The sequence below is a fragment of the Knufia obscura genome (genome assembly GCF_036327395.1).
Source record: "Knufia obscura strain CCFEE 5817 isolate CBS 148926 chromosome Unknown scaffold_2, whole genome shotgun sequence".
Lineage (NCBI taxonomy): Eukaryota > Fungi > Ascomycota > Eurotiomycetes > Chaetothyriales > Trichomeriaceae > Knufia > Knufia obscura.
Window position 1 is genome coordinate 1,134,452 of NW_027042688.1, and position 26,677 is coordinate 1,161,128.

The 26,677-nt window shown below is 51.5% G+C and overlaps 8 protein-coding genes across 8 annotated transcripts; 4 read left to right on the forward strand and 4 right to left on the reverse strand.

Moving 5' to 3' along the window:
- Positions 1-447: 447 nt before the first annotated feature.
- PMZ80_002272 (uncharacterized protein) lies at positions 448-1,719 on the forward strand (the record flags this gene model as incomplete). The annotated part of the gene is made up of 1 exon (XM_064870706.1): positions 448-1,719. The coding sequence occupies one exon, from the start codon at positions 448-450 to the stop codon at positions 1,717-1,719; it is 1,272 nt and encodes a 423-aa protein (XP_064733159.1).
- Positions 1,720-4,177: 2,458 nt separating this feature from the next.
- On the reverse strand, positions 4,178-5,008 carry PMZ80_002273 (uncharacterized protein; the record flags this gene model as incomplete). The annotated part of the gene is made up of 1 exon (XM_064870707.1): positions 4,178-5,008. The coding sequence occupies one exon, from the start codon at positions 5,006-5,008 to the stop codon at positions 4,178-4,180; it is 831 nt and encodes a 276-aa protein (XP_064733160.1).
- A 749-nt stretch (positions 5,009-5,757) lies between these two features.
- On the forward strand, positions 5,758-7,158 carry PMZ80_002274 (uncharacterized protein; the record flags this gene model as incomplete). The annotated part of the gene is made up of 2 exons (XM_064870708.1): positions 5,758-5,801; positions 5,868-7,158. The coding sequence occupies 2 exons, from the start codon at positions 5,758-5,760 to the stop codon at positions 7,156-7,158; spliced, it is 1,335 nt and encodes a 444-aa protein (XP_064733161.1).
- Positions 7,159-7,344: 186 nt separating this feature from the next.
- Positions 7,345-10,636, reverse strand: PMZ80_002275 (uncharacterized protein; the record flags this gene model as incomplete). Its single annotated transcript, XM_064870709.1, has 3 exons — positions 7,345-8,531; positions 9,006-10,274; positions 10,321-10,636. The coding sequence occupies 3 exons, from the start codon at positions 10,634-10,636 to the stop codon at positions 7,345-7,347; spliced, it is 2,772 nt and encodes a 923-aa protein (XP_064733162.1).
- A 1,726-nt stretch (positions 10,637-12,362) lies between these two features.
- PMZ80_002276 (uncharacterized protein) lies at positions 12,363-14,073 on the forward strand (the record flags this gene model as incomplete). The annotated part of the gene is made up of 5 exons (XM_064870710.1): positions 12,363-12,567; positions 12,613-13,496; positions 13,546-13,656; positions 13,705-13,862; positions 13,914-14,073. The coding sequence occupies 5 exons, from the start codon at positions 12,363-12,365 to the stop codon at positions 14,071-14,073; spliced, it is 1,518 nt and encodes a 505-aa protein (XP_064733163.1).
- A 687-nt stretch (positions 14,074-14,760) lies between these two features.
- Positions 14,761-16,174, forward strand: FYV10 (GID complex subunit containing RING finger motif; the record flags this gene model as incomplete). Its single annotated transcript, XM_064870711.1, has 2 exons — positions 14,761-14,808; positions 14,861-16,174. The coding sequence occupies 2 exons, from the start codon at positions 14,761-14,763 to the stop codon at positions 16,172-16,174; spliced, it is 1,362 nt and encodes a 453-aa protein (XP_064733164.1).
- Positions 16,175-17,876: 1,702 nt separating this feature from the next.
- On the reverse strand, positions 17,877-23,872 carry PMZ80_002278 (uncharacterized protein; the record flags this gene model as incomplete). Its single annotated transcript, XM_064870712.1, has 2 exons — positions 17,877-17,980; positions 18,031-23,872. The coding sequence occupies 2 exons, from the start codon at positions 23,870-23,872 to the stop codon at positions 17,877-17,879; spliced, it is 5,946 nt and encodes a 1,981-aa protein (XP_064733165.1).
- Positions 23,873-24,707: 835 nt separating this feature from the next.
- PMZ80_002279 (uncharacterized protein) lies at positions 24,708-25,253 on the reverse strand (the record flags this gene model as incomplete). Its single annotated transcript, XM_064870713.1, has 1 exon — positions 24,708-25,253. One exon carries the CDS (start codon positions 25,251-25,253, stop codon positions 24,708-24,710), a length of 546 nt encoding a protein of 181 aa, XP_064733166.1.
- Positions 25,254-26,677: the final 1,424 nt, after the last annotated feature.

Here is a 26,677-nt window from a genome sequence, read left to right on the forward strand (position 1 = left end):
CTTACCATAAATTCTGCCGTTTACTCGGATCCGAGTCACCTAGACACATGCAACTTCCTCGACGGATGCTTTCGCAATCAGCTACCACGTCATAATTTGTCAAGGAGGTGGTCGCACCTTCCTTCAACACGCCGACGACCACAGCAGCAGGTTGCGTCAAAGCACACCGTGGCGAGCAATAATTCAAACATGGAAAGAGACAAGTCGAGGCAGGCGCCTCCCACTTTTTGAAATGCTTTTCTACTTCTTCCGCCCTCGGAAACTTCTTCTTTTTTCTTCATACCAATTCCAACAGCACCACATACACAGCACCATTATCAACTCATTTTGGTTCACTGCTCTTCACACAAACACTCATAGCATCACATTACCACAATCATCAATCCTCCAACGGTCATCCGACGACGCCAGCTCGCTGTCGACTCACGTCAGAGCACCACCATCAAGATGCACAAGACAATCCTCCTTGCAGTCTTGGCTGCTCTTACCAAAATCTCCTCTGCACATGAGGCTGCTCAGCTTGTAGCTGTCGATCCACCCACTGCCGAGTCACCTGCAAACACAGTACTAGTTACTGAGATGCGATGTGGCAAACCTTTCAAAGACCTCAAGTGTCCTCAGGGAATGTGCTGCTCTTCTGCAGGCTACTGTGGTACTTCAGAAGACTACTGTTTCGTCCCCAAAAATTGTCAAGAGGAGTATGGCTGGTGTGACAGCAAGATCACACCCACTGGAGCATCTGTCTCGGATGGCAAACGCACGTACAACAACGACATTCCAGCACTGGTCAATAAATGCACAAAACCAAAAACACTGGCCCTCAGCTTCGACGATGGTCCCACCGAACATACTCACAAGGTGCTCGATGTTCTCAAATCTCACAATGCTCATGCCGCCTTCTTCCTCGGCGGCGTTTTCAACAAGCATGGCCAGCTCGACAAAGATTGGGTCCCAATCGTCCGTCGGATGGTCACAGAGGGCCATCAGATCGGCTCTCACACTTGGTCACATCCGAAGCTCGACAACCTGAACTCCGCTCAACGCAAGGATGAGATGCACAAGGTCGAACGAGCAATCGCCAACATCATCGGCAAAATTCCCACCTTCATGAGACCTCCAATGATCATCTGCAACAATGACTGCCAAAAGGACATGAGGGACCTGGGCTACCATGTTGCCAACTGGGAGATTGACAGTGAAGATTGGGTAACGCCTCTCAAGACCGACCATCACATTATCCACGACGTTCTGATCCCTGCCATGGACAGAGCTGGTCCCAACGGCAGCTTGTTCACCATTCAGCATGACACTCGAGCCAATACTGCAAAGATTGTCGATGCTCTTCTGACACATATGCATGAAAAGAAGGATGGGTGGGCAGCTGTTCCTCTTGTCGAATGCTTGGGACATGACCTCGACGACGCCTACCAATTCCCAAAGTACCTCGAGTACAATGGTGCTGCCAAGGGTGGCTGCCTCGTCTCTGGCCCAGACATGTGTGTCGAACCTGTTGCTTTCAAGACCTCGAATGGCTGCTTCGACGCTTACTCTAGAGTCGACGCGGAGTGGCGCAGATGCAAGACAAACCAAGGTTTCACCAAAGCTCACTGTCTTCAAGCGGAGAAGCTCGCAGCGGATATGCAGAAGTTCTGCTTTGATTGTGGTGACAAGCATAAGCCAGCTTGTGACTGGAATGCTTTCAAATCGAAGAACTTGTGATTGTCAACGACACGGATGAGAGGTGATGTGGTGCAAAGAATCAGGAGTATTCTTAGCTATCGTTAGCGCTGTGACAAAATCGATATCGTATTATTGCCATGCTGTCGCTACTTGTCCTGCCTTTGCATTCACCTCATCGCAACATACTAGACCGACCGTAGCCTAGCATAAACGCGCGTTAAACGCCCGTCTACTCTACCGTAGATCGGTGGGCACTCAACTGCCAAGACCATTGGCATAGGGGCTCTTCCCAAGTAGTAGCTAGGCTGAACATCCTTCTATTCCGTGTGCTCCCCATCATTTCAGCGGGGACATACGACACATTGTGCTTCCGGAGAATGTTATGTGACCTACTTTCTTCACCTGGTGCAGACTGTCTCATCCAGTCCCGAACAGCACCTATAAGCCCCTACCATGGCAATCACGAGCTGCTTCGCAAGTCACGTAGGAGACTGCTCGTGCGATCCATCTCTAATTGGCATGCTTCGTCCTGCAAAGTATCTTGATGTATGCCCGATACCGACCAACGAACCTCTACTCCTTCCACCCATAGGCTTCGAGCATTCATGATCGGTCACAATTCATTGTCTCCACAACAAAATGTACAAGGACACACAAAGGAACCATGACCGATGTGCTGGCATCAGACCAATGAACTTGTGCAATGCAACAACAGTCAATGAAGGGTCAACAATAAGATGACTCTTTGATTCCCCGTGGAGACAATCCGAGCAAAGCCGTGAAATAACGCTGTACGATGGTAACAGAAGAAGCATGTTGCCTACAAATACTCGTGCTCCTGCTCACCAGTCACCATAGCCAACCAGATCAACCACCCGATCCATTAGAGAGCCCTGTGTGAAGAACCAGAGACTCCCAATCAAGTCCGATCTACCAACTATCTGAACACTTGCGCCGGACGCAGATACCAAACCAATACTCCACAATGCCCTCCCGGCACAACTCATATTCCTACGATCCCTACGCCCAACACGAAGCAGAACTTACCTGCTGGCTCCCGGAGACCTACACCTACGGCCGCCGACCTAGCCGGAGTCATCGGCCAAGCACCAGCCACGGCCAAGCTCGTCAAGACCACTTAGGTATGTACTACGACCCCTATACCTCATCATACCACAACGACTATAATCCCTACAGCTTACCTCCGCTCTACGGAGCCCCCTCTCGCTCTCACTCGCGCGCACGTAGTCGTAGCCCGCAACGCTCTACAAGCACACGTCGCCTATCTAACCCCTCCTCCAGACGCCGCTCGAGTACCCGCCCAACAGTAATAACCATCCCCGACTCCCCACCCGAACAACCACCTAAGCGCTACAAAAAGAACGATCCCGCGTACGGGAGAGAGTACCGCAGCCGACCAGAGGTTATAGCGCACAAGCAGGAGTACTGGGCGAGACCTGATGTAAAGGAGCGGAAGCGGGCGTACGACAAAGCGAGAAATGCTGATCCAGAGTATAAGGAGCGGAGGAGAGCGCGCAGAGAAGAGGCGGCGAGGTGGAGATTCTAAGTGGGTGAGTAAGCAAGCGTAATTGGTGGTGTAATGCAATGGAAGTCATGTTTAGGACGTTGGAGTCGAGAGTGTAGGAGTTAGTTCGCTCGATTCGCAGGTAAGTCAATACGCGAGCATTGCATGTTTAGTTGTACGCAATTGATACGATTTTTTTTTTTTGAATCCTCAGGATTTCGTGATGAGATTTGCAGGATCACTAACTACATGCACTGCTTTTGACCATCGTAGAGTGCGGATGTGAATAGTTTGAACCAGGAAGAATAGTGCCACAATACTGCTAGACTCGACAGCCTGCCAGTGCAGCTATCGATCACCGCCATCGAGGTTAGTAATGGCAGTGGCTAACCATGACTAAGCCCATCTTAGGAACTCTACAGGCAGGGCGAGCAGAGGGGCTGGTGGTGTTGCTTGTATCATTGCCATTCGGCTATCTTCACCAGGCATGTCTTCAGCAGCTTGTTCACATGCTCGAAGGCCCTGGCTATAGCCGTGCTGACTGGCTGATTGTGGGCTTGGAGTTCTTTCAGAACAAGTCGCGGTACCGAGACCTGACTTGTCTGTCCTGCCGTTTAGCATATGCATTGCAATCTTTGTCAGACGACTGAATGAACTCCCCGAACTTGGCCAGGTTGCTCTCGAGATCATTGTCGGATGCTGAGTGTGTAGCCAGAATAGTCTTTGCTACTCTTTCGCCGCTTTCGTGCTGATGCTCAAAATTTTGACACCTTGTTTGCATTTGTCGGCGTCGACCACTGCTCGGTACCATCAGCCGAACTACATCGTCCTTACCAGTATTAGTACGACCTCGGTGCTCCTTTCCTACAGTACGAACACTTAGTTGTTGGAAAGGCACCCGGGCATGTCTGATGATTTGGCTACACTCGACTGGGCAACAGAAAACGGACTCAACATTATAGCCTCTCTGTGCTACGGCGGCACCTCCTGACCCTTCCAGTCCCAACATCGGCCTCTGAATCCGTCGATACCACCATTCAGCTCCCCACTACCACCTCTCATCAGCACACTGCACAACTGCTCCGCACTATACTCCGAACTGAACAGCTTGTCCTTCTTCACGTTCGCCCAGAACTCCTTCGAGAGTCCCGTCTTTACTGTGCCCGGGTGAAGACCTACTACTGCTGCGTTTGGGCCGCTTGTGATGCGTTGGTGGTGGTCTGCTGTTTTGACGAGTTGGTTTAGGCCGGCTTTTGAGGCGCGGTAGGAGTACCAGCCTCCTAGGGCGTTGTCGGTTATGCTGCCGACGCGGGCGGAGAGGAAGGAGAGGAGGGAGGAGTTTGGGAGGCCGGATATGGGTTCTAGTGTTGTGCTCTTCTTTGGCAGGAAGACATAGAAGTGCTTCAGAAGCATCATTGGTGACAGGAGGTTTAGCTTCAGGGTGGAAAGCGCGAGGTCGTGGTCGATTTGGGAAGGGGATTTCTCGGGGTGGAGCATGCCTGGTAGGCAGATGCCGAGGCCGAGATGTTGGGTCTTGGGGTTGGAGTTGTAGCGGGATTTGCAGTAGGCTGATAGATTTGATATGCTGGGTTCGGAGAGGAGATCACAGTGTTGAATGTCTAGCCGGGTGGAGGGGTCGTGGTCGAGGTGCAGGTTTGAGAGGAGGGATTCTTTGGTTTCGTTGGGGTCTGAGGCGCGGGTTGTTGCGACGATGGGGATGGATTTGGGGGTTGTGGCTAGGAGGTGGCGCGTTATGGCGTGGCCTATGCCGCGGGAGGAGGGGGTGATGAGGATCCATGCCATGGCGGCGGAGGTAGGATGATCTGGGACAAAGATTTCAGGACTCCAGATTTGTTGATGCTTTGGTTGTTGTTCAAGGATGTATGTGCTCCGCATGAGATATTATGTACTCATACTTTAACGATAGGCTGCTGGCTCAATTACAAGGGAAGCTTGTGGTGTCGAAGCTGGTATTTCGCTTCGTGGGCCCTTGCTAGTTGTCAGAAGTCGCGACGAAGCTCCCTACCTGTTTTCCACCACCAGCCTACCTTGCTACTATGCTCAATCTCGAGCTGGACTATAGTCTAGGTTTCATGATGACATATCAGAAATACCTGGGTCGAGGTGGATCGGGACAATTTAGCTTCGATCTGGCAGTCCGATTCAGGAACGTGTCTTGGCACGACCTACATAGGCCTTGCAAGGAGAAGGTCTCGCTTCTCATCAGCCATGAAATTCCCTTCGAAAGATATCACAGCGATATTTGATGTCGTCGCTACTTCTTGCCTGATTGTTTCCGCTGGAATTGGGATGAAGCTGTGGAGTCTAGACGTGTCCCTGACAGCTCGGAGATGATTCCGGTCAAAATGACGCATGACGCGAATACTGAATCCTGATACGAGGCAAGAGACCAAGGTGAAAAAAGCAGTGAGAATGGAAAAAGGAAATAAGTTCTATGCTTGATAATCCTATCTTGCAGTCGATTGTCTGAACTCCGTCGATAAGTTTCACAGTTCGTGAAGAAAACCATTGACAGGACGACAAAATAAACTATGTCGCCCCACTCTGAAGTGCCAGACCAACATCGAGTCCAGAGGTAAGTGAAGATATCATTCTACACAATCGTTGTTTCACAGGTCAACTTACTAATATGTCAATGCAGACCTGGACTCTGGCTGCCAGAAGACCACAGAACCCACCAGCAATGGCTCGAAAAGACCGTGAAACACGTCGACGATAACCCCAAGGAGTTCCATCCAGTCGTCAAGGAGTTCCAACACTTGATCGAGACAAGCACGCGAGTCTACCAACTCGTGTGTGGCATGTACGATGAGATCCCCAGCAAACACCCTTACGACAAGGACCCATCAGGCAAAATAGCCATCCGCGACTACCAACACATGTTGGAAGTCCTCAATCACCTTCTAACCACAGCCCCGTCATGGAGCGAGCACTCCCATGAAGTTGGTCTCGTCGGTCTACCGATATACGCTCTCTTCGACTGGCCAATGGGCACGACAAGCGGCTTTGCATTCTTCCTAGACCCAGAAGTCAATGCCATCCTCAAGAAAGTGCTCAACGCATGGGGCGACTTCCTCACATCACCGGAATCAGCCTCTTGCCTCGACGATTCTTCCTCCGGCTGGTTCGGCGACACAGGCCGGAAAGACCTGACACAAGTGGCCAACCTGAACGCACCAGAAGAAACCAGAAAGCCCTTCGAGGAGCTCTTCCAATGCGATCCGAATGCCAAGTACCACGGCTACAAGTCCTGGGACCATTTCTTCACACGCGAGTTCAACTGGGAACACCGACCCGTCGCAAGCCCAGATGACCAGAACGTTCTCGTCAACTCCTGTGAGTCAACGCCCTACCGCCTTGCTCACGACGTTGCGCGCCGCGAGAAGTTCTGGATCAAGGGCATGCCGTACTCGGTTCTGGACATCCTCAACTTCGATGAGACGGCGGAGCAATTCGTGGGCGGCACGATCTATCAGGCTTTCTTGAGCGCGCTGAGTTACCACCGCTGGCACTCACCTACTAGTGGCAAGATTGTGAAGATTAGACATGTTGATGGCACGTATTACTCCGAGCCAATGTTTGAAGACTTCGGGGGCAAGGGAGAAAAGGCTAATTTTGAGGGTGAAACTGATGCGCAGGCGTATCTGAGTGCTTCGGCTGCGAGAGCGTTGATCTTCATTGAGGCGGATAATCCTGCTATTGGGCTGATGTGTGTGGTTCAGATTGGGATGTCGGAGGTGAGTAGCTGTGATGTCACGGTCAAGGAGGGGCAGAGGATCGAAAAGGGAGAACAGCTGGGCATGTTCCATTTTGGAGGGTCGACGCACTGTGTTATGTTCAGGAAGGGTGTGAAGGTTAGTGGGTTCCCTGAGGTTGGGAAAGTGACGACGAATTGGCCCGTGAGGGCTAAGTTGGCACTTGTGGAGGGTTAAAGTGTGTGATTTGACGATTATGACCGGTAATGACCATATACGTGTGACGTAGCGGCAGGTGTTCTCAGTATTAGATTTCACGAAAGCTTCAAAGGGCTGAAAGCTAAAAAAAAATAAAAAAAAAAAAAAGAAGAAGAAGAGCTAGATATTTACTACTTTAGTTCGTTAAGCAGATATTTGTGGTGTTCAGTACTCTCCTATCTTGAAGTATGCACCACCACCCAACCCAGCATTCTCTTTCGCATAGTCAAATGCTTCCTTCCAATCTTCCAATGCAAAGGCTCTCGGCGCCTTTCCAAGCCCACCCTTCTCACCAAGCACCATGAACCCACCCTCAACCATTTTGATCAGATTTCGTACATCCTCCCGCTCAAACATCCACTTACCTCTGATGCTCAGATTCCAATGCATAACGCGACTATGTGGAAGGGTGACCTCCATCTGTCCACCCATCAGAGAGACCCGACCGCTGTGGCGAAGACTGAGGATGCATGCCTTGAAGTGTGGAGATTGGTTGGTGGATGTGAAGGCTGACGGTGGTGAGATGTCGAGGTAGGCGTCGATGGGAATGGTGCCGGCTGCGGACTTGATCGCGTCGAGTTGAGTATCCATGTCGCTCTTGATTGGGACTGTGATGAGTCGTCCAGCTGGCTGTTTTGAGCCAAGGAAGGACGATAGCTGGTTCAGAATGTTTTCGTTGCGACCCAATGCTATGACCCGTGCACCCATGCTTAATGCGACGTGGACAGCTGCGCTTCCAAATGCGCCTGTTGCGGGAGCGATGAGAATCGTTTGGCCTGCCTTAATGTTGATGTCCGACAATCCACCGTAGGAGACAAGGGCGCGAGGGATGTATAGCAGGTCTTCGACCTTGTAATCCATGCCGCCCTGGTCAGCAGGCTTGATCAGTGCCTCAGATAGTGGGTAGACGTTCTCGAGTGGCACCGCCATGTATTCTGCATAGCTTCCGTTGCGCCAATGACTCATCAGCTTCTTAGCACCAGCTGCGTATCCTTCGTGAATTGCGCTGAGGAAGACCTGAGAAGGGTCGTCGCGGCTACGAAAGGTTACATCGATGAACACTAGGTCTCCTTCTTTCAGGGATGTTGAGTCAGGAGGCAGAGAATGGACACGGCCGATGGCGCTGCTGCCTGCGGTGAGCGGTGTTGGGTATGGATATTTGCGTATTCCGTTGTAGATATCGCCGGTGTATGAGATGACGTTGGCTGCTAGGATGCGGATGATGGTGGTGCCTGTTTGTGCTTGGGGTATTGGCAAGTCACAAATCTCGAGAGATTGAGCGTATTCGACCTGGCGGAGCGCTTTCATGGTAGCCATAATGGCGTTCTCTTGAGTTGAGTAGTCCGCAAGGGCTATGGACTTCGTTTACTAAAGCCACGGTCAGGTGTGGACCCAGGGGTATTGTTGCTTTTGAAGTGCCGTTGCATTACCGTTCGGGAGGACACCTTGCAACCTCATATACTTCTTTCTGCTCCGGACATTGTGGACTTAAGCCGAAGCTCTCGCCGTGTCTTGCAGTTTCTGACAGATACTGCTCCATCAACCTATGCCACTATACCCAATCTTCTGAATGAGGTTTAGCGCATAGAGCCTGACACTAAACCCAATTCTCTGCAAAGAGTTTGGCGTAATTCAGAGAAGCCAATCATTGTTATGGTCCGGATGAACCTTCCTGCCGAGCAGCAAGACGATCTTGATCCCCCGAGGGTTGGACCAACTGCCACGAGGACAAGATCGAGCAAGTGAGGTCTGCGGTGTACTCTTGTGCTCATGCTCGACGTGAAAGCTGCCAAGCAGTTTTCAGGCTCCACCCTCTCGAAACGGACATCGTAGCACTTGATCGTCAGCAGTGCTGGCCATATGCCCGGAGAAAGGACACATATTCGTGCTATGGGTGTCCAAAGTTGAGTCGATTGGGACATTTCCACCAGTGAGCGGATAACATGGAGCGCTGACCTTTTCGGAAGTGCTTACCTCTTGGAAATTACCGTGGCAGGCTTTCCACCTTTCTAGGACGTCTGGTGTACAGAAATATTGCTGTAGCTTCGGCTGGAGGCTGTTCCAATCTTCCATGCCTCTGTATGTTGCCAAAGCTCTTGCAAAGACTTCCTTACTTCCTGGGAGGCGCGATGTCCGGGTTGACACGAAGCCTTCGATTGACATCTGTGCCCACATCAACACTTCGCGTTCACTGGTCGATGAGGGTCGGTACGATATGGAGAAGAGCCGGATGAAGCCTTGCATTGGCGGGTCATGAAACATGTTTGGCATCTGCAGTCTGGGGTGTTGGAAGCTGTAAGCCAGCAAGCCAGCAGCAATGCATCGTTCGAGGTAAGTCGCTTGTGTATGCTGGGCGAAACGTTGCAACGCTGCTTGTATTGGCTGTACTGCGTGGATGGCTGATACAAGGTCATCCTCAGTGTCAACAGAAATTTGATCGATAGCACAAATGATCGCGGTAAGTTGATTGGACATCTGGGATGCCAGAATCAGCTCGGAGAAGCCAGATGGGAGCTGCGACCATCGGATGCAGTCTTCCGGAGATAGTGGCGGTTGAGGGTATAAAAGATCGCGGAAGGCATCAACGTCATGGTCGAGATGGCTGCGGATGCTAACAAAGTCCTCCTCGGGAAAAGCGCCTGTTGCGAGGTAGGCGATGGACTTGTACGCTTCGACACCTCGCCGCACGAATTTGTCCCATGCCGTCTCATTAGGCAGCTCACCTCTAAGGTTGACCATTCTCTGCAACGCTTTGGCATGACCAGCAACGGCTTTGAGGTCGCCGGTCAGATAGTCGCAAGTGATAAGCATAGTAACGCTGAGCATAGCGGTAGTGTCAATGTTGCGCTCGAGATTCTCGCGAAGCCCAGCCATAGCGCGCCCACGATGCTGCATGAAGAAGCGGTCATTGTATGCCGATAAACCAGTCGACAGTACAATTGAAGCTTGGCAGGTCGCTAGTAATCCATCGAAGAGATGCGCATCTTGCATCACGTACGGTAGGAGCATATTAATGTGAGGGTCGATGTGGCTTTTACGGCGCTTGTGCTGCACGATGAAATTCTGACTGCCGGAGGGTGCCAGGATGTGCAGGACTAGGGATGTCAGCCACAAAGATTCCCCGATGTGGGATGTTCTTACAATAGTCCAGGACTGCGAGCTCGGAACGATCAGGATGGACTGGGAAAGAGCGAAAGGGATCGACCCTCAGACCTCCTGACGGCGAGTATCGAAGCAACGAACCCAACTGACTTTGTTGCGAGTCACAGCCGACGGCAGTACGTTCATCTCTGCTATCTTCCGCTCTCCTCTGGGCGTTGCCCGGACTGGACAGAGGCACCTTCTTCTTAGTGGTTCTCAGCCGCTTCTGCTTCTTGCCCGTACATTCTCGCCATCGGAATTCTGGTGGTGTTGAGCTTGCTACTGCTGCCTTGAATTTAGTATACTGGTTTGGCATAAGATCGTATAGACTTCAATCTGCTGACAAGTATCAGCGTCATGGTGTGTCAATGGATAGCATGAGGACAACGGAGTTGCTGAACTTGTCAAGCCGAAATTTGGTCGGAGCTAGTGATTACATAAGCATCAATGCACTACTCCTTACGGAGTACTAGCTGTCAATCGTCTAAAAACAATCGCTGAGGAAGCTAGACAGCATTGCTACCTGCAATCTGCTCTGGCACGTGCGATTGCAGAAAACTGTGCTAACCGCGAAGAGCAAGAAGAGAGAATGGCACAGCAGCAGCGCGTCGATGACCGTCATGAAGCAATACTTCATCAATACCAGATACCAATAATATATGGTGAAACGATGCGCCAACAGCTAGGGCGAGACCATGAGATCTTCGCTTCTGGAATGGCCCGGAAGAGTCTGCCATCAGTGAACGATGACCTAGTATTACGAGCCTCGTAAGATATGCCGCTGTGTCACTAGATGATGAACGCTGTGTGACTTCCCGGCTATCGAAAGTGGCAGGCGCTTCTGGGAGCTGTGCTCATCCGTAGCACTAGATCCCCGCCTCGCCCGCTCATCTCGCCCCTGCCGTGCTCGGTGTCCTCATCAACGGGAGTCAAGCGCTTTCAGCACTAACCTCTACCGTACAGGCCCTTATCTTAAATCTCTGTTGAGTAATAAACTCATCTACAGTCCTTTAGCAACATTGGTGGCGCCATGGTCAAGGGCTCCTGCATTCCACACTCTTCGCACCTAGCATAACCGAGGAAAACATTGGGCTTTTGTGCTACAAGGAGAGCACGTCGCAGCTGGCGCTGTTACGATTCTTCGGCATCAGTGTCGTCAAGCGAACCTCGAGTCACCTTAACGCCCAGCGTTGTTCGACTGTCGTGAGACAACAGCGGCTTAACATCATCTCCATATCTCTATCGTTGGAGTCGTCTTCCGAGCTACCGTCTGAGGTTCGCTGCAGGTCGTTAGTTGAGCATTCTTTTCAACCTAGCACAATTGTGGATCGAGTTCGCTGCAAAGGACTGTATGTGGTTTTGCATGCCTTTTGCGATCCAACGTGTCTGGAACACAACTCTACGCGCATGAAGCCGTTGTGAAAGCATTTGCTTCCACATTGCAAAGGTCATCGCTGCTCGATTCTGCCGGAAAGGTCTCCGAAAAGGTAAGCAGGTAAGTGATTCGATTCACTTATCAGCCACTTCGTATCGCTCCGGTCCGATTCAACTAGGAGAACCATCTGTTCGCGCCATTCACCTCGGCCATGCTGGTTCCAGCGTCATACGGTCCCAGTCGCCCATATCCTGAATCTGACTTGCGAGTAATCAGCTGTTCGCCACGTGCGACATCCTCGGCTACCGACTCTATCACCGTTCACATTGTGAGGGACCCGCTGGTCCAAGCCAGTCTAGCATGCTGTGGTACAAAAACGAAAGAGGTAAAGTATATCCTGGATCAGCGAAGTGCAAGGAGATTCATTCCGCCCCAAAGACCAATCTTGTATACTAGGGCGGATAGGCCGTACGTGCATGAAGGCTGTGTGTTCATGTCACTGAGATGTCTGACCTACCGCCGCCTTTCATGGTATCAAGGGTTCATGAAGCACGCCTCGCCCCAGTGCCAGCCATGACATGCTTATATTTACGATCCCTCCTCCGAGAGATCCTCCCCGAAGCCTGCACCATAACTTCACCCCCAGATTCTGCCACAGGTCTAGGCCATGTTTTCTGTCACTGTGACATCGCTGCTCATAGCAGTTCCTATCCTATGGGCTCTACGAGCCTTCTACCGTCTCTTCTTGCATCCTTTGGCAGCAATTCCTGGTCCACGATGGGCTGCTATCACATCCATGTATGGCGGCTGGTACGACTTACGAGCAGGTACTGACTATACTCGAAAGATCATCAAGCTTCATGAACAATATGGTGAGCAGGCAAGGTGCCGTTTGTATGTCCGCTAACACTCTACAGGACCCGTAGTGCGGACCTTTCCCAATCAAGTGCACATCCTTGACATGAAGTCGTACGACGAAATCTTCAAGACAGGTTCTAAGTTTCATAGAGCAGACAATCCTATCTATGCCAATCCGGTCATGGAAGGGAGCGCATTCAACATCCGGGAACCAAGTGCGGCGAGGATGCGGCGGGGCATCTACTTACCATTCTTCTCGCGCCAATCCATCCAGCAGCTTGAACCCCTGATACAAAAGCAGATGCTCAAGTTCCTCGATGGTCTCGAGAGAAAGCCCGCCGGCAGTGTCGTCGATTTAACTATGGGATTCAAGTGCATGACCGCTGACGTGATCATGGAATACTGCTTCAAGAAGTCGTTGGGCTTCCTTGATGCTGAGCATTTTCAGCATTCCTTGATTTTGGCCCTGGACAATTGGTTCAAGGAGTTACCGAAGCTGTGGTACTTCCCAAATGTGCAAATATTCATGTTCCACGCTATTGGGTTGTTGCCTGAGAAGACGGTCGAAAAGATCGTGCCAGTCATGGCTGGCACGATGTGGGTCAAAAAGCAGTGCAGCGACCGAGTTCGTGAACTACTTGAAGCTGAAGACGTCGGCACCACCTTGAAAAGCTCGAATCGCAGTATGTTTGCAAACGCGATTTCTATTATGCCGCAGACTGGTGCAACGAGAATAACCGAAGAGCAATTGGGAAGCGACGCATATCTTTTCTTTGCGGCCGGCACTGACACGACGTCCAACACATTAGCTTTTGGTACATGGTACTTGGTGAACAATGAAGAGGCCAGGCGGAAGCTCAAGAAGGAATTGCAGGACTACATTCCAAATGCAAGGTCTGATCATCTCAGGACATGGCAAGAGCTCGAGAAGTTGCCATACCTGGTTAGTGCCCAGTCTTCCATTACCAGGGCTCGGACTGACATGCCTCCAGTCCGCGGTCATCAAGGAGTCTCTACGTCTCGGCTTTGGAGCAGTACATCGACAGCCAAGGGTCGCACCTGATTCTGACTATGCCGTCCATGGCTACACCATACCAAAGGGAGTAAGTACGCTGACAATAGTCTGTGGTTAACACTGACACCACACTTAGACGCCGATCTCTCACAGCACACCGGCATACCACTTGTGTGACACGTACTTCAAGGATGCCAACTCTTTTGTGCCCGAACGCTGGCTTGAAGCAAGTACCGACCTCGAGCATAACATGGTCTCCTTCCCTCGTGGACCGAGGTCATGCATTGGTCAGAAGTAAGAGTTGCTTCCTTGCCGTAAAAAGATCATGGGCTGACAATCTACTAGTCTGGCATATGCGGAGCTATATCTAGCTTTCGCATACATGTTCCGCCGCTTTGACATGAAGAACGCTGGCACGACGGCCGAGGATATGATGTGGACCGATTGTATCGTGCCGGTCACCAAAGCTCATCTGAAGGTTAAGCTAACGCCTGTTTCCGAATGAGTTTTTGATTAGGGGTTTCGCCAGGACGAATTTTTGGTTGCTTCTGTTGGTCGTGTGGTATTGGGGTTTCTCATCGTGGTCAGCCTGAACGAGGTCTTTTGCACCAGGTCTTTGCTTCTTGTCTCTATGATTGAACGGCAAACGATGGAGCTGGAAAACAGGGGAGGGGTCGAAGGAGAATTAACGTTGCGCATTAATCACGCTAGCTCCACACAGGATATCAAGCTGGCCGCTCACGTCCGCACCAGGGGGCACGCCAGTACAGACAGAGAGCGGTTTCCGAATAATATTTGGTCGATGTATTGACGTCGGTTCTCGAATGCGCGAAACGTCTGTAGATGTCTAACCTCGCTTCTGGGGGGTACGCCAGTCCTTGTCCATGTTGTTTATGCGGCCACGTTGATTCCGCGCGGAGGCTGGTAGCGGGTGAGGCCGAGCGGGCCGAGATCTTCAAGCATTGACGCCTGAGGCCACAATCACATGCAATAGCATCATAGCTGATGGGCGGGCTGCTGCTCGATTGCACGCTCAATGCTATCACACGACCAACAAAAACGTTAGTCCTAGTTTATACAGTTACCTTATAAGAGGTCTGCGGTCTTTGCAAGTGCTGCTGAAGCTGTCGAACAAGCCCGTTACCCTCCTACTCTCAACAATATTAGTCTGACTGCCTACGATACTATCATCATGGCGGAGGCAACGACGAAACTTAAGGCAGACGAGCATGTTGTGTTGGTATGTTGGCCAACACATACTCGCTAGTCCGTGGCTGAAATATGAACTACAGGACCAACCGTTACTACGTCTTCCGCTCGAACTCCAGCGGCGGAACTTCAAACAATCTCAAATAAAGATCGACCATGAGCAGAAGAAGACGACGGAGCTGCTCCGGAATGCAGCAAAGAGCGCCAACTCCGCAAGCCCAGACGACACTACCAAGGCTCTTGACGGGATGATCCAGCGCATGGAGAACCTTAAGAGAGATCTCGAGACATTGCATGAGGAGGAACAATCATTGAACGAACAATCCTCAAAGAGGATACGGCATCTTCAAGAGCTCTACGAGATTCCGAGTCTAACAGATGTGAAGTACGAGAACTGGTCAAGAACAAGACTAGACAGGCTTGTGGTGGACTATCTCCTAAGAGCAGGTTACTCAGACACAGCCGCGGCTCTTGCAGAATCCAAGGACATTCAGGATTTGATAGACCTCGATACCTTCAAGCAATGCCACAAAATTGCAGACTCAATACAAGGAGGCAGCACAACAGAAGCATTGCGCTGGGTAGTGAGGAACAAGGATAGCCTGAAAAAGCTTCTGGAGAAGACACCGGACAAAGCCATGATCACACCAGCAGTAACGCCAAAAGTATCACAACTAGAATTCGAGCTTCGCTTCCAGGAATACATCGAACTCCTCCGTCGACATCCCACTCGTGATTCGGCTAGATACGAAGCCATAATGCACGCCCAGAAACACTTAGCACCCCACTCCGCTGCCTTCCCAGTGCAATACCGCATAACGGCTGGCTTGTTGGCCGTTGACCCAACGGATCCCTCAGAATCGTACCAGGAATACTTCTCGCCTAGTCGGTGGACTTACCTCTCCCAACTCTTCGTCGACAGCCACCACCAGATATTCAACCTCCCAACCCAACCTCTCCTACACGTCGCCCTAAGCGCAGGCCTAAGTGCCCTAAAGACACCAGCCTGCCACTCCTCGCTTAATCCCTCAAGCGCAGCAACAGACGGCCACGAACATGCAAAACCTATGTTCACGCCTACACCGTTCTCAAATCACATCGGAAACAGTCTCTGTCCAATATGCAGCACGGAACTGAACGAACTAGCGAAGAACGTCCCCTACGCGCACCATACGAAGAGCAGCGTCGAGAATGACCCAGTCATGCTGCCGAACGGCCGAGTATACGGAAGGGAAAGATTGGAAGAATTGGAGGTTAAGAATCTACGGATGACCGGCACAAGAAGAGACGCAGACGAAGAGCGTGGGAAAGATAACACTAAAGGAAGAACAGTTGTGGATCCAGTTACGGGGGACACATATCCTTGGTCGGTATTGAAGAAAGTGTACATCACATAGAGCACCCAAAGTCAATTTCTTACTGTCCCCTACGACAGAAATGAGAACCAAGATATCCCTGCTGACCCCCTGCTCAAGCGACACCCGAACACATGTTTTACTCTCTGCTGACTAGCCTCACAAACATGCCGCAGCGACCCGCGTTCGAAGAGCGGTCAACTTGACTCAACGATCAGTGCGTAGAAGCAATCTACTGTACATGCAGCCAGTAACTGGGCTCCCAAGCGACTATTGCCGATATCCATCTCCCACGATCCACCCCACAACTCCTTGACAGCCCGTCGCACCAGCACCGTATCCATACCATGTGCCTTCGTCCCAGAACCCAAACTTGAATACGTAATGGCCAGCTTACAGAGGGCAGCTAAGACCACTAAAGAAAGCACGACTCGAATAGAGGCAAGCGCGACCGTACTTAAGAGAAGGAAGTGACGACTTTAAAATGACCATTAGAAGGCACGACCGACCGTCATTCTAACCAAAGCAGGTACGGTTCCGAGAAGGACAGGCAAGACCACCTAAGGAGGAAGGTACGATAGACAAGTCCTGTGTCTGAGGAAGGCGCGATCGCAGATGACTACGCGAAGGCAAGCGCGAGCAAGGGAGATGGAAGTTGCGACCGTGAGTGGGGGAAGGCTCGACCGTGCTGCGACATTCGAGGCAAGTGCTATCCATCAGGGAAGGAAGGCACGATCCTGAGAGAGGGAAGGTGCGATTGTGATTCGGTACTCAAGGTAGGCGCAATCCGAACGTGAGAGAAGGAACGATCGTCGGTGGAGGAAGGTGCGACTGTGACACGGCATACGAGGCAGGTGCGACCCATAATAGGGAAGGTGCGACCATATGAAGGGAAGGCACGATGGAGACGTACTGTAGCTGGGAAGGTGCGACCGTGAATTGGTACTCAAGGCAGCTACGATCGTGAGACATGGAAGGTACGATGTTAGAAGAGGAAGGTGCGAGCATGAGACCAGGAAGGTGCGACCGTGGGAGAAGGAAGGCGCGACTGTGATCCAGCACTCGAGGCAGGCGCAATTGTAGAAGGGAGAAGGTGCGACCTCCAGAACGAGAAGGCACGACCAGGGTGTTTCCCAATTTCGGGAAAGTGCACACCTGCGGAAGCATTACATAGAATGAACGTCCAGCTGAGAACGGCTTGTAACGTAAAATCATAATCATCTTCATTCATGTCACATACTTAGGCACACTATGTACGTACGATAGGAAAGTCGACAGACAGACAGCACTGCAGATAGAGTACGCAACCAAAGCGCCGATGCATGTTGGTATGCAAGCCATAGTCCCGCGCTTCAAATGCAGATGTGTCTTCCGCATGCTTTTGGCGCCTCCTTTGCGCGAATGAATAACAGTTAGGGAAAATTAGAGTCGATCGGAGTTGGGCCAGCTGAATGACTCGGTTGTAGATGTGGTTGCAGAGGAAGGAGAACAGGTCGAGATGTGGCGATCACACTGAGAAAACGCCGTGCAGACACGGGAAAGCCACTGGTATACTCCCTCGCTCTCAAGAATCAGAAGTGCATTGCTCGAAATCATCCTCAGCTTCGAGCTGTTCCAGAGCACCGTCAACGCCGCCACTGAAGGAAGTGCAAGAGCAGCTCCTCTTAGTCTTTCGTATCGTATCGGAGAATTTTGTAACACTCGTATGCGGCGAGATACTGGCAAGTGAGACCGACGACGGGTACTACGTCCGTCGATTCATGCTTCGATTGATCGCGTTGCTAAAACGATTCTGCGTCGTTGGGCCTGATGCGTGACGATGTGCTAGACTGCCGACGTGGTGTTTCCCTGTCACGTGTTAATACGATGGAGTGCACGATCAGGGATAGGATACTTACCATCACAGCAAGCTCTGACATCCTCGAGGCCTGGTCGTTCTTCCTGTTCTCTCTGCCGTCGAGCTTCCTCCTCTTCTGCATTGCGACCATCACTGATGACACTAGCATTGTAGATACTGCTGTTGCCACGACGGTGTGAGGACGATTCGGCTGCGAGCGGCGCGTTGTCTAACCTCGTCCGGCTTGCCATAGAACCAAACATCTTTGAGATCCTCGACACGCTGTTTGCTCGAATTGTCCGATCCCTGTCTTGTGGCGCGTCAAGTCTGCTCTGTCCAGCGGTATCATTGTTCGAGGTCATAGTCGATGATTGTACACCTTGCGTCTGAGGTACCTGCGAGCTTGAGGTTCCCGAAATACCACCGACAGGCAGCGATTGTCGCCCTACCCTGCGGCTTGTGCCAGTAGTGGTCCTTGAATTGTAGCTAGACATACTCATCCTACTATCGTTCGGCACAAGTCTGGCACCATATCCATTAACACTGAACTCAGCGATGTCCTCGTTGGTGATCTCGTTGCCGCCACTAGCGGCCATGCCTGAAGGGTTTTGTTCTCCACCGCGATGTAGTAGATAACTCAACGCGTTGAACCAGGTTTCGTGTCGCTGTCCGGTCGAAGCTGTGAATTTGATTTTCCGGCCAGGTGTGGTAACCTCCAAGCTCTTCCTATGAAGCCCGGGCGGCATAGGATTGTCATCGCTAACGACTTGGACACTCTCGATGGCAACACTCTTCGCCTTTAGCTCGGTTCTACCGGCAGTCTGAGGATCCTGGTCGGACCAGTACAGAGTCTTTGTGTAAGGGTGCACCCAGAAGTATCTGCGATGCCGAGTGCTTGACATCTCTTTGCTGCCTGCTTTGCGCGTGTACTTCCACAGATATTCTCCGATCATGGTCTGGGTGATCGCCTGGATCATCCTTGGATCTGTGCCAGGACCAGCTTCGAAGGCAGGACCTGTTGCTTGCTGATCCGGACGAATGTTGAATCTCTCATCGAGCTCGGAAGCAAAGGACGATACTGACGATCGTCGTGACATCTGTGAGCCTGCAGTCCGCTTGCCGTTTTGTCCAACCCGGCTTGAGGTTCGCACGGACTCGTTTGGTGTCTTCGGGCGTCGCATAGCTGAAGCAGGCATAATCGGAGGACCCATGGCCCCGCTTTGTCTGATGGTAGCGCCTTGTTGACGCGTGGGCGATACGTTCTGATTAGCTTTTGCAATGATGTCTTTGTGGTCTGATGGAAGTGGAGGGTGAGTCTGAGATACTAAGCTAGAAGTCCGATTGCTCGATGCACTAGACGGGCGCGGTGGAGGCGTAGATGGAATTGCCATAGAATCTTCAACAATGGGAGAGACTTCCCGAGTCCGAGACGATGGTCGTGCAGGATAGCGGGTGGGTGAAGTAGGTGTCCTCGTACTTGGGCTTCGATTCCTGGCAGGGATGACAACAGGTGGCAGCGGAGATTTTCTGGGCTTCAGAGCTTGGTCTAGCTGTTCTCCTCCAAGCATGGTTTGAGAGCTTTGATCATGGCTAACTGTTGGTTTGATCAGCGGACCCCCGAACGTGTCGGTGCTCTCTTTGGTTCGCGTCGGCGCAGCATTGCCGGAAATGTCCTTCAACGGCGATGAGGAGCCAGCCGTGTCCGTCGCAACCGGGCCACTGGTCTCGTCTTCTCTGATAGCTGTAGATTCGTCCTTGTTGCTAGCTGCGAAGCCTAATGCAGCTGCTGCGGAAGCAAGGAGTCCACCGCCGACAACTCTTTCGGCCGTCCTTGGTCTATCTGGACTTTCCGAGCCCCTTAAGCGTACAGGAGCCGCAAGCTCAGGAGCAACCGGATGTGTTTCCTGCGACAGGATAGAGGAATAACCAGCCGTCTTGAGCGTCGTATTCCGAACTTCTACTGTATGAAGAGCATTTTGCAACTGTTCCACTTCGACGCGATAGGAATATATCTCTGCGTGAAGTTTGGCCAGCTCTTGGCTATGGTCTGCGTGGAGTCGCTCAACCATCTCACTTTTTGCATCGACCTGTCTTCGCAGCCTATCCATCTCTTGTTCGTGACTCAACTGCAGCGCATCACGCTCAGATTGCTTATCGCCTAGCTGCTGAGTATGAGAAGCGATCTGCGAGTGGAGTTTAGCAAGTTCTTGATTGTGGCCAGTCTGGAGTCGCTCGACAATCTCAGCATTGCCGTCAATCTGCCTTCTCAGCCTCTCCAACTCTTGATTGTGAGTCAGCTGCAGGGTCTCAAGCTCAGACTTCTTGCTTGCCAGTTGTTGAGTGTGGGCAGCAATTTGTCCTCGAAGGCCCTCAAGCTCCGTATCGTGCGTGCTTCGCAGTGCTTCAAGCTCCAACTCCTTGTTGCTCATTTCCTCGCCATGGCCAGAAATTTGTCTCCGCAGACCCTCTAGCTCGGCACTGTGGACGGCTGCAAGTTTCTCAAATTCGGTCTGTTTAGTGCCCATCTCTTTGTCATAACCAGAGACCTGGCCTCTCAGTTTGTCAAGCTCCTCGCTATGTACGCTCCTCAGGGTCTCGAGCTCTGTTCGCTTCCTGCTGATTTCCTCGCCCTGGCTAACGATTTGTGCCTTCAGCTTATCAGACTCGGCTGCATACGTACTTCTGAACTGTTCCATTTCAGCCTGCGAGCTGGAAAGTGCTGCAGCATGGCTGCTTCGTAGGCCATCGAGCTCGGCTTGCTTATTGTCAACCTGCTCTCTGTGACTGGCAAGCTGCCCTCTCAGCATGTCAAGCTCCGTAGCATGACTGTTGCGCAACCTATCCAACTCAAATTGTCTCGCTTGCAGAGCCGTGGCATGACCATTCTGAAGGTCGTCAAGCTCGGACTGTTTCTTCAGAAGATCTGTAGCATGGATGTTGCGCATATCTGCAATCTCTGACTCTTTCTTCGAGATTGCTAAGGTATGATCATTCCTTTGGCCATTAAGTTCGGTCTCCTTGCTTGCAAGGTCTGAAGCGTGACTGGTGCGCAATCTTTCAAGCTCAGCCATGGAGGCTGCTAGAGCTGCAACATGACCGCTGCGAAGATCTTCCAGCTCGTTGTCCTTCTTAGATAACTCAGCACTATGCGCTCCTCTGAGACTCTCCATTTGTGATTCTAATTCTGCAAGCTTGGCGTCGTGGCTACTTCGCAAAGCCTCTAGACCACTCCTCCTTTCCGCAAGTGCTGTAGCGTGAGTATCACGTAAGCTTTCGAGGCTAGCTGCTGCTGCTGCAAGTGCTGCAGCATTGCTTCTACGCAGCTCGTCGAGCTCTGTTTCTTTCGCAGCAAGTTCGGCCTGCAATTGTTTGAGCTGGTTTTGGGTATCTGCTGTGGTTTGTGCAGGCGAACTCACAGGCACGCTATCTTGAGACAACACTCCAGAATAGCCATGTTGAGACAGAGATCGGTCGTCCATATTTCCAGGCGTGCTAGGCTCGTGTACCTCGTCCCAAACAGTCTTAGGTGGTGTGATATGACTACTAGTCGGTCTGCTTGGGCTCTCGGCCATGCCTCGCTGTGGTGTGTATTGGGTGCTGTTATCACTCCTCTTCATAGGCGAAGCGGGTACACTTGGGGGCAGAGGGAATGCAGAAGGTAACAATCTCTTCTCCGCAGCCGGCCCTGTGGTCAAATTCTGTGGCGTCCATGGCTCCGTCATGGTTGATGAGTCCACCATAGCCCCCTTGGCGGCAGACTGTGTCGCAAGCGCCGCAGTTTTGCTTGGAGTGTAACCAGGTGTAGAATGGGTGGATGACATGGTCGATGATCGAGCAGGAGTGCTATTCGCCTCACTGTTGATCTCATCCATGCCTCCCAGCTCTGCGAACAGACTCTGCTCACCGACCGCTGGACTCTGCCCAGTTGTCAGAGTCGAGGCTGGAGAATCGTGCGAAATCGATCGCGAGCCGAAACTTTCCGGAGTACTTTGTTCGGGCAATTGAGACTGCCTGGCGGACGCCGCTCTGCTGTTCCGAAGCTTGAACTTGGTGAACGAAGATTGCATAGGTGTTTGCAAGTTATCTGCCTCATCAGCAGACGTGGATCCAGTGCTCGTGTATCCTGTTCGATCGCCGGCTGGTCTTGCATTCAGTGATGCCCGACCAACTCTCCCTGGGGCTGCACGCCCTGTGTGTGAAGCTGTATCTTCGGTCTCTGTCAACTCATCTGTGCTGTCACCTGCCAGACTTTCGGCGCCCGTCATGAAAGCTTCGCTTTCGGTGGTATTACGTTCATCAGCAGTATCGAACGTGCCTTCTGTGTCATTGGCTGTCTGATAAGCATCGCTAAGATCACTCAGGCGCTGATCGTTGCCTCGTGGTAGCTGTAGCATATTGGCCGATCGAGCATGTGTCGGGCTGTCCACGTTCTGGTCCTCCCAGTCGTCGTCCGTGAGCTCGATATCAGTTCGCCGCCTCCTTGTACCACCGAGCATATCTGGACGCGCAGGCTTCTTGAAAACGTCTGGCTTCGTCTTTTGGCGCTTCGCAGCACTGCCGCCGTCCCTGCGAGACTCAAGGTCGTCTCGTGCCTCCTGAAGCATGCGGCGAAGTTCGATCTTTTCTGTCTTCTCTCGATGATTTTGGGCTTTCAAGTTTTGGATCATCCTGTGAGAGTGATGCAGCGAGCTTCTGAGAGTCTCGGACTCGAGGGCGCCATGACGAGGAGTTGCTTTTGTCGGAGATGGAGGTGGAGAGTCTTCTGGTGTACCAGTGCGCTCAACGGACTCTTCGCGAGTGCTAACAAAGCCTTCACCTGGGCTGATCTGCCTACTACGAGATCGATTCGAGATGGCTTTTGCGAGCTCTTGGTTCTGCGACACCAATTCCTCAATCCTGTCCTGCAGAGATTGGCGATCGGTGTCAGCCATGTCAGCGTTCCTCTTAAGACCGTGGATCTCGGTATCATGGGCTTTCCGGGTCGCAGTATGTTCTTCTACGAGTTTCGCATGATTCATCCTGATCTCGTCCAGATCATTTTGTAGCCTGTTCCTCTCGGCCGTCGCGGCAGCAAGGCTTGCATTAAGCCTCTTCTCTTTGTCTTGAGCATCTTTTGCAGCTGTCAACAGCTCGTGTCTCTGAGTTTCGAGGTTCCAGTTCTCATCCTTGTACTTTTGCTCACTTTCGTCCAAAGCTCGAATTTTCTGAGTGTGGTTGTGCAAGTCATGCTCGATAGCCTCCCGCTCTGCATTGACACGCCTCAGAGAGTCGTCTCTTTCAGCAACAGTAGCCTGCAATTGCCGAACCTGTGCGAGAAGAGAAGTGCTGATGTCGGCTGCGAACTGGAGGTCGCCAGCTCTCGTAGAGGGTTGATTCCTGTGACGCCTGCTAGGAGCACTGACTTTGGTGGGAGAACCAGTAGCCTGACTTGAGAAAACGCCGGAATCGCTCAGCTGCGAGTCGTCTTGTTTTGGCTTTGGGGCTATCAATGCTCTGGCGACTTCCCGACTGACATCTGCATGTTCTCTCTCGATATCAGCCAATTTGACACGGAGTTCAGGTGGAATTTGTGCTTCATCTTGGAACTGCTCAACCTCTTCTAGCTTGCTGGTCAGGTCCTCCCTCTGCTTCAGTAACGAAGTGCCTAGCTCTTGGGTATCCTGTAGGCGCCTGTCTGTTTCTTGTAGATGCGCCTCTATGGTTCGCTTCAGTTGCGAGGGCGAAGAGGTGCTGGATAGGGCAAGAGGCTCGATGTCGAAGCGGGAGGAGAAGCGATGGTGGTAGGATTGGCTCAGCGGATCGGCAGGTGATGAGAAGACATCTTCATCGTCGTGGCCATAGCTGTTGGTATCGAAGGGATGGCCCGGTGTAGCAGGCAATTTCTCCGTTGTCGTTGCTGCCATGCCGGCAGATGCGATTGTTGGGCCGCAATGCTCAGTAGCCGACGTGAGAGTGGTAACCAGACGCGTGGCAGCGGTGTGTTATCGAGATAGCCTTTGTGGCTGTATTGAACATATTATTTCTGTTTTTCTTATCCGTTGTAAATAACATTACCGAAGGAAAACTGCACACATAGGAGAAGAATTGTTTGAATCGAATGGAGAGAACCTAAGAATAATGCGACGCGAGGTGTGTTGTAGCAGAATGCTCAGCGATACTCAATCTGTCGACCACTACTCATGCTCAGGCTCGCAATAATGCATCATCCCCGTTGGTTGTCCTTGACATGTGGCTACCACGCTTGTTTACTAAAACTACGCGACCTAAGAAGTGGGAACGATCCTGGAAAGCCAGAAATGCAATTGTTTTGAACGGCATTACGGCATAAATATGTCCGAGGTCAATTATTCTCTAATAATACTAACAATGGAATAATCCTCTGTACTCATCCAGCTACCACAATACGGGCATGATACTGGAATTGTTCCAGTGTCTGATAGGTGGTCATACTCATGATTGTCAACAGCAGCTCAGAGTGAGCCACATATCCTCGAAGCTGCTCCATGCGATACAGGTTGACAAGGCTGATATCGGCTAAAGACATTATCTATTATGTATCGGCAGAACATCGCATAACTTAGATGCTTGCTACATCAAGTCCGAGGGTTGTCATTCCCGAATTGGCTTGGCTGACTTGTGCCAGTCTCGATGAGACAGTGATGAATGATATATCGGGATGTTGTGTCCAATGCACGCCCAACCACTGAGTATACCAAGCATCGCAAGATACCCTCTGAATCATGACCACCGAGGTCGAGGAGCCGTTGTGGGTGCATTTCCTTCTCTTAGACCACCAATCCTGTTAAGATCGAGGGACTGGAAGCGGCCAGAGTCTGCTTGCTGGTACGCTGGGAGTTGCTCCTGCGGAAGTGGCTCCATTCCAACGCTTCCAGAATCCGTGATACGCACAACCACAACCCGCCCTGACATCTTCTGTCCTGATTGATCCTCCTCGTCCGGGAATGTGACTCTGATCTCTGGCACTGGGCTGTCGGGTGGTCCGTAAGAGTTGGCGATCAGATTCATTTTTTCGTCATACACAAAAACTCTGTCCTGTCCGGCATATGCGGGAGCAGTAGTGATTGTAAGGGATCGCTGATGGCCTCTTCGGTGGTGCGTAGGTAGCACGGCGCCGTGGTGGGCCGCTCGTTTTCTTCGGAAGTACAGCAGTGAAAGAGACGTAAGGCAGGCGAAAAGGAACAGGACGAAGAATCCAAAAAGCAACCCATTGTGCCCTTCATAGTCGTCGCCAAAGTCTCGCGTTACAAGTGTAGAGAAGGCCATTATGTCTCAATCTCAACGCTTCCGTTCCGGATGGTGCTTTGGTAGAATAGAAGTGGCTGTGGTGGTGGAGGAACCGTTGTTTATGATCTTTCGTCGGAAGTATGTACAGGCTGTTGAGATTTCAACTGTGTTCCGAGTCGAGTTGCTTGTTTCGTTGCGTTTGCTTAAGCTGTCGTAGCACGTCGGGTCGGAAGAAGGGTGTGCAAAGAGTGGACGGTCAGGGTGCAGCGAAAGAGTGAAGCTGACCTGCCAAAGGTTGTCGGGTGAAAGAGAGGAAGGTGCGTCTCCTCAACTCGAAAAAGCAGCAACTACGATAAAGAGTCCCGTGTGCTCAACAAGAAGGATAAGATCACCGCAGAGGAAGACAGTTGAAGATGATCATTAGCATGAAGCTAGCACTTTAGCTGTGAGAGCGCGCCAACGCTTGCTTCCACTGTGGTAAACAAGCACCGCATAAGCCACCTCGTCGCGTAATCTAGATCCTGTCGACGCGCTCACCATCGACTAGTCTCTGACCAATCTCGCGAACGCAAGAGCACAAGCCAATCACAGTATAGTGCGCTCAGCCTTGTTCTGCATCTGGAGAACGAGAGGAGTCGCCGTTGGATCACACCAAGCTTAAACACTGCTTTTCGAAATTGACCATTCGCAATGCTTCAGGAGCTATCGATGAGGTAAGCTATTTTATTGCTAGTGTTCTCGGTGATCTCTACCATACCGTGCTCGAGATCAAAGATTCTATTGTTATCGCTGTCACTGACATGAATACCATCTATGGTGTTCCTTTCTCTTGAACCTCCACACGTTCATACGCCTTGCGACAGCAACGAGATGCAGTGAAGCCTTGCAGCTATTCAGCACTGGCTCCGGTGTCATGCTGTCATGGAAAACCCCAAGAGCTTCACGCGCAGGACCAATACTAGCAACCGAGCATAACCTCAGTCCCGCCAACTGGTAAGTATACCTCGAGTCGTACGTCTAGTTGACTGTCACATCACATTACAGTCGAAGTTGCATAATTCAATGATCGGGAAAGATGTGCTGGCACCTCTCCTGATCGCTGACCCAAGGTCGGCCCAATTGTCACCATGCACGTATGCCAAGGGTTCATGGATGTCCTTCCGAAACATGTACCCTCAATCCCGAAGGGGACCTGCTTCACCAAAATGCCAGAACATGCTCTAGAACGGAGGGCTAAGACGTTCTCATCTTGTTTGTTATCGGAGTATTACAAGGTGACATAGGAGTGAGACGGCCACCGCTAGTTACCTGCAGAGATCAGCCTCAACCCAGCATGGCTTTCTATGGCTTCTCTCCGTTGACACTATGCAATGTCAAGGAACATGCCAGATTCTCGAAGGCTTGGCGGTAGAGTCACAAGACCGCAGCCTCTCGTTCTCTAAACCCTACTAACCATTAAGGAA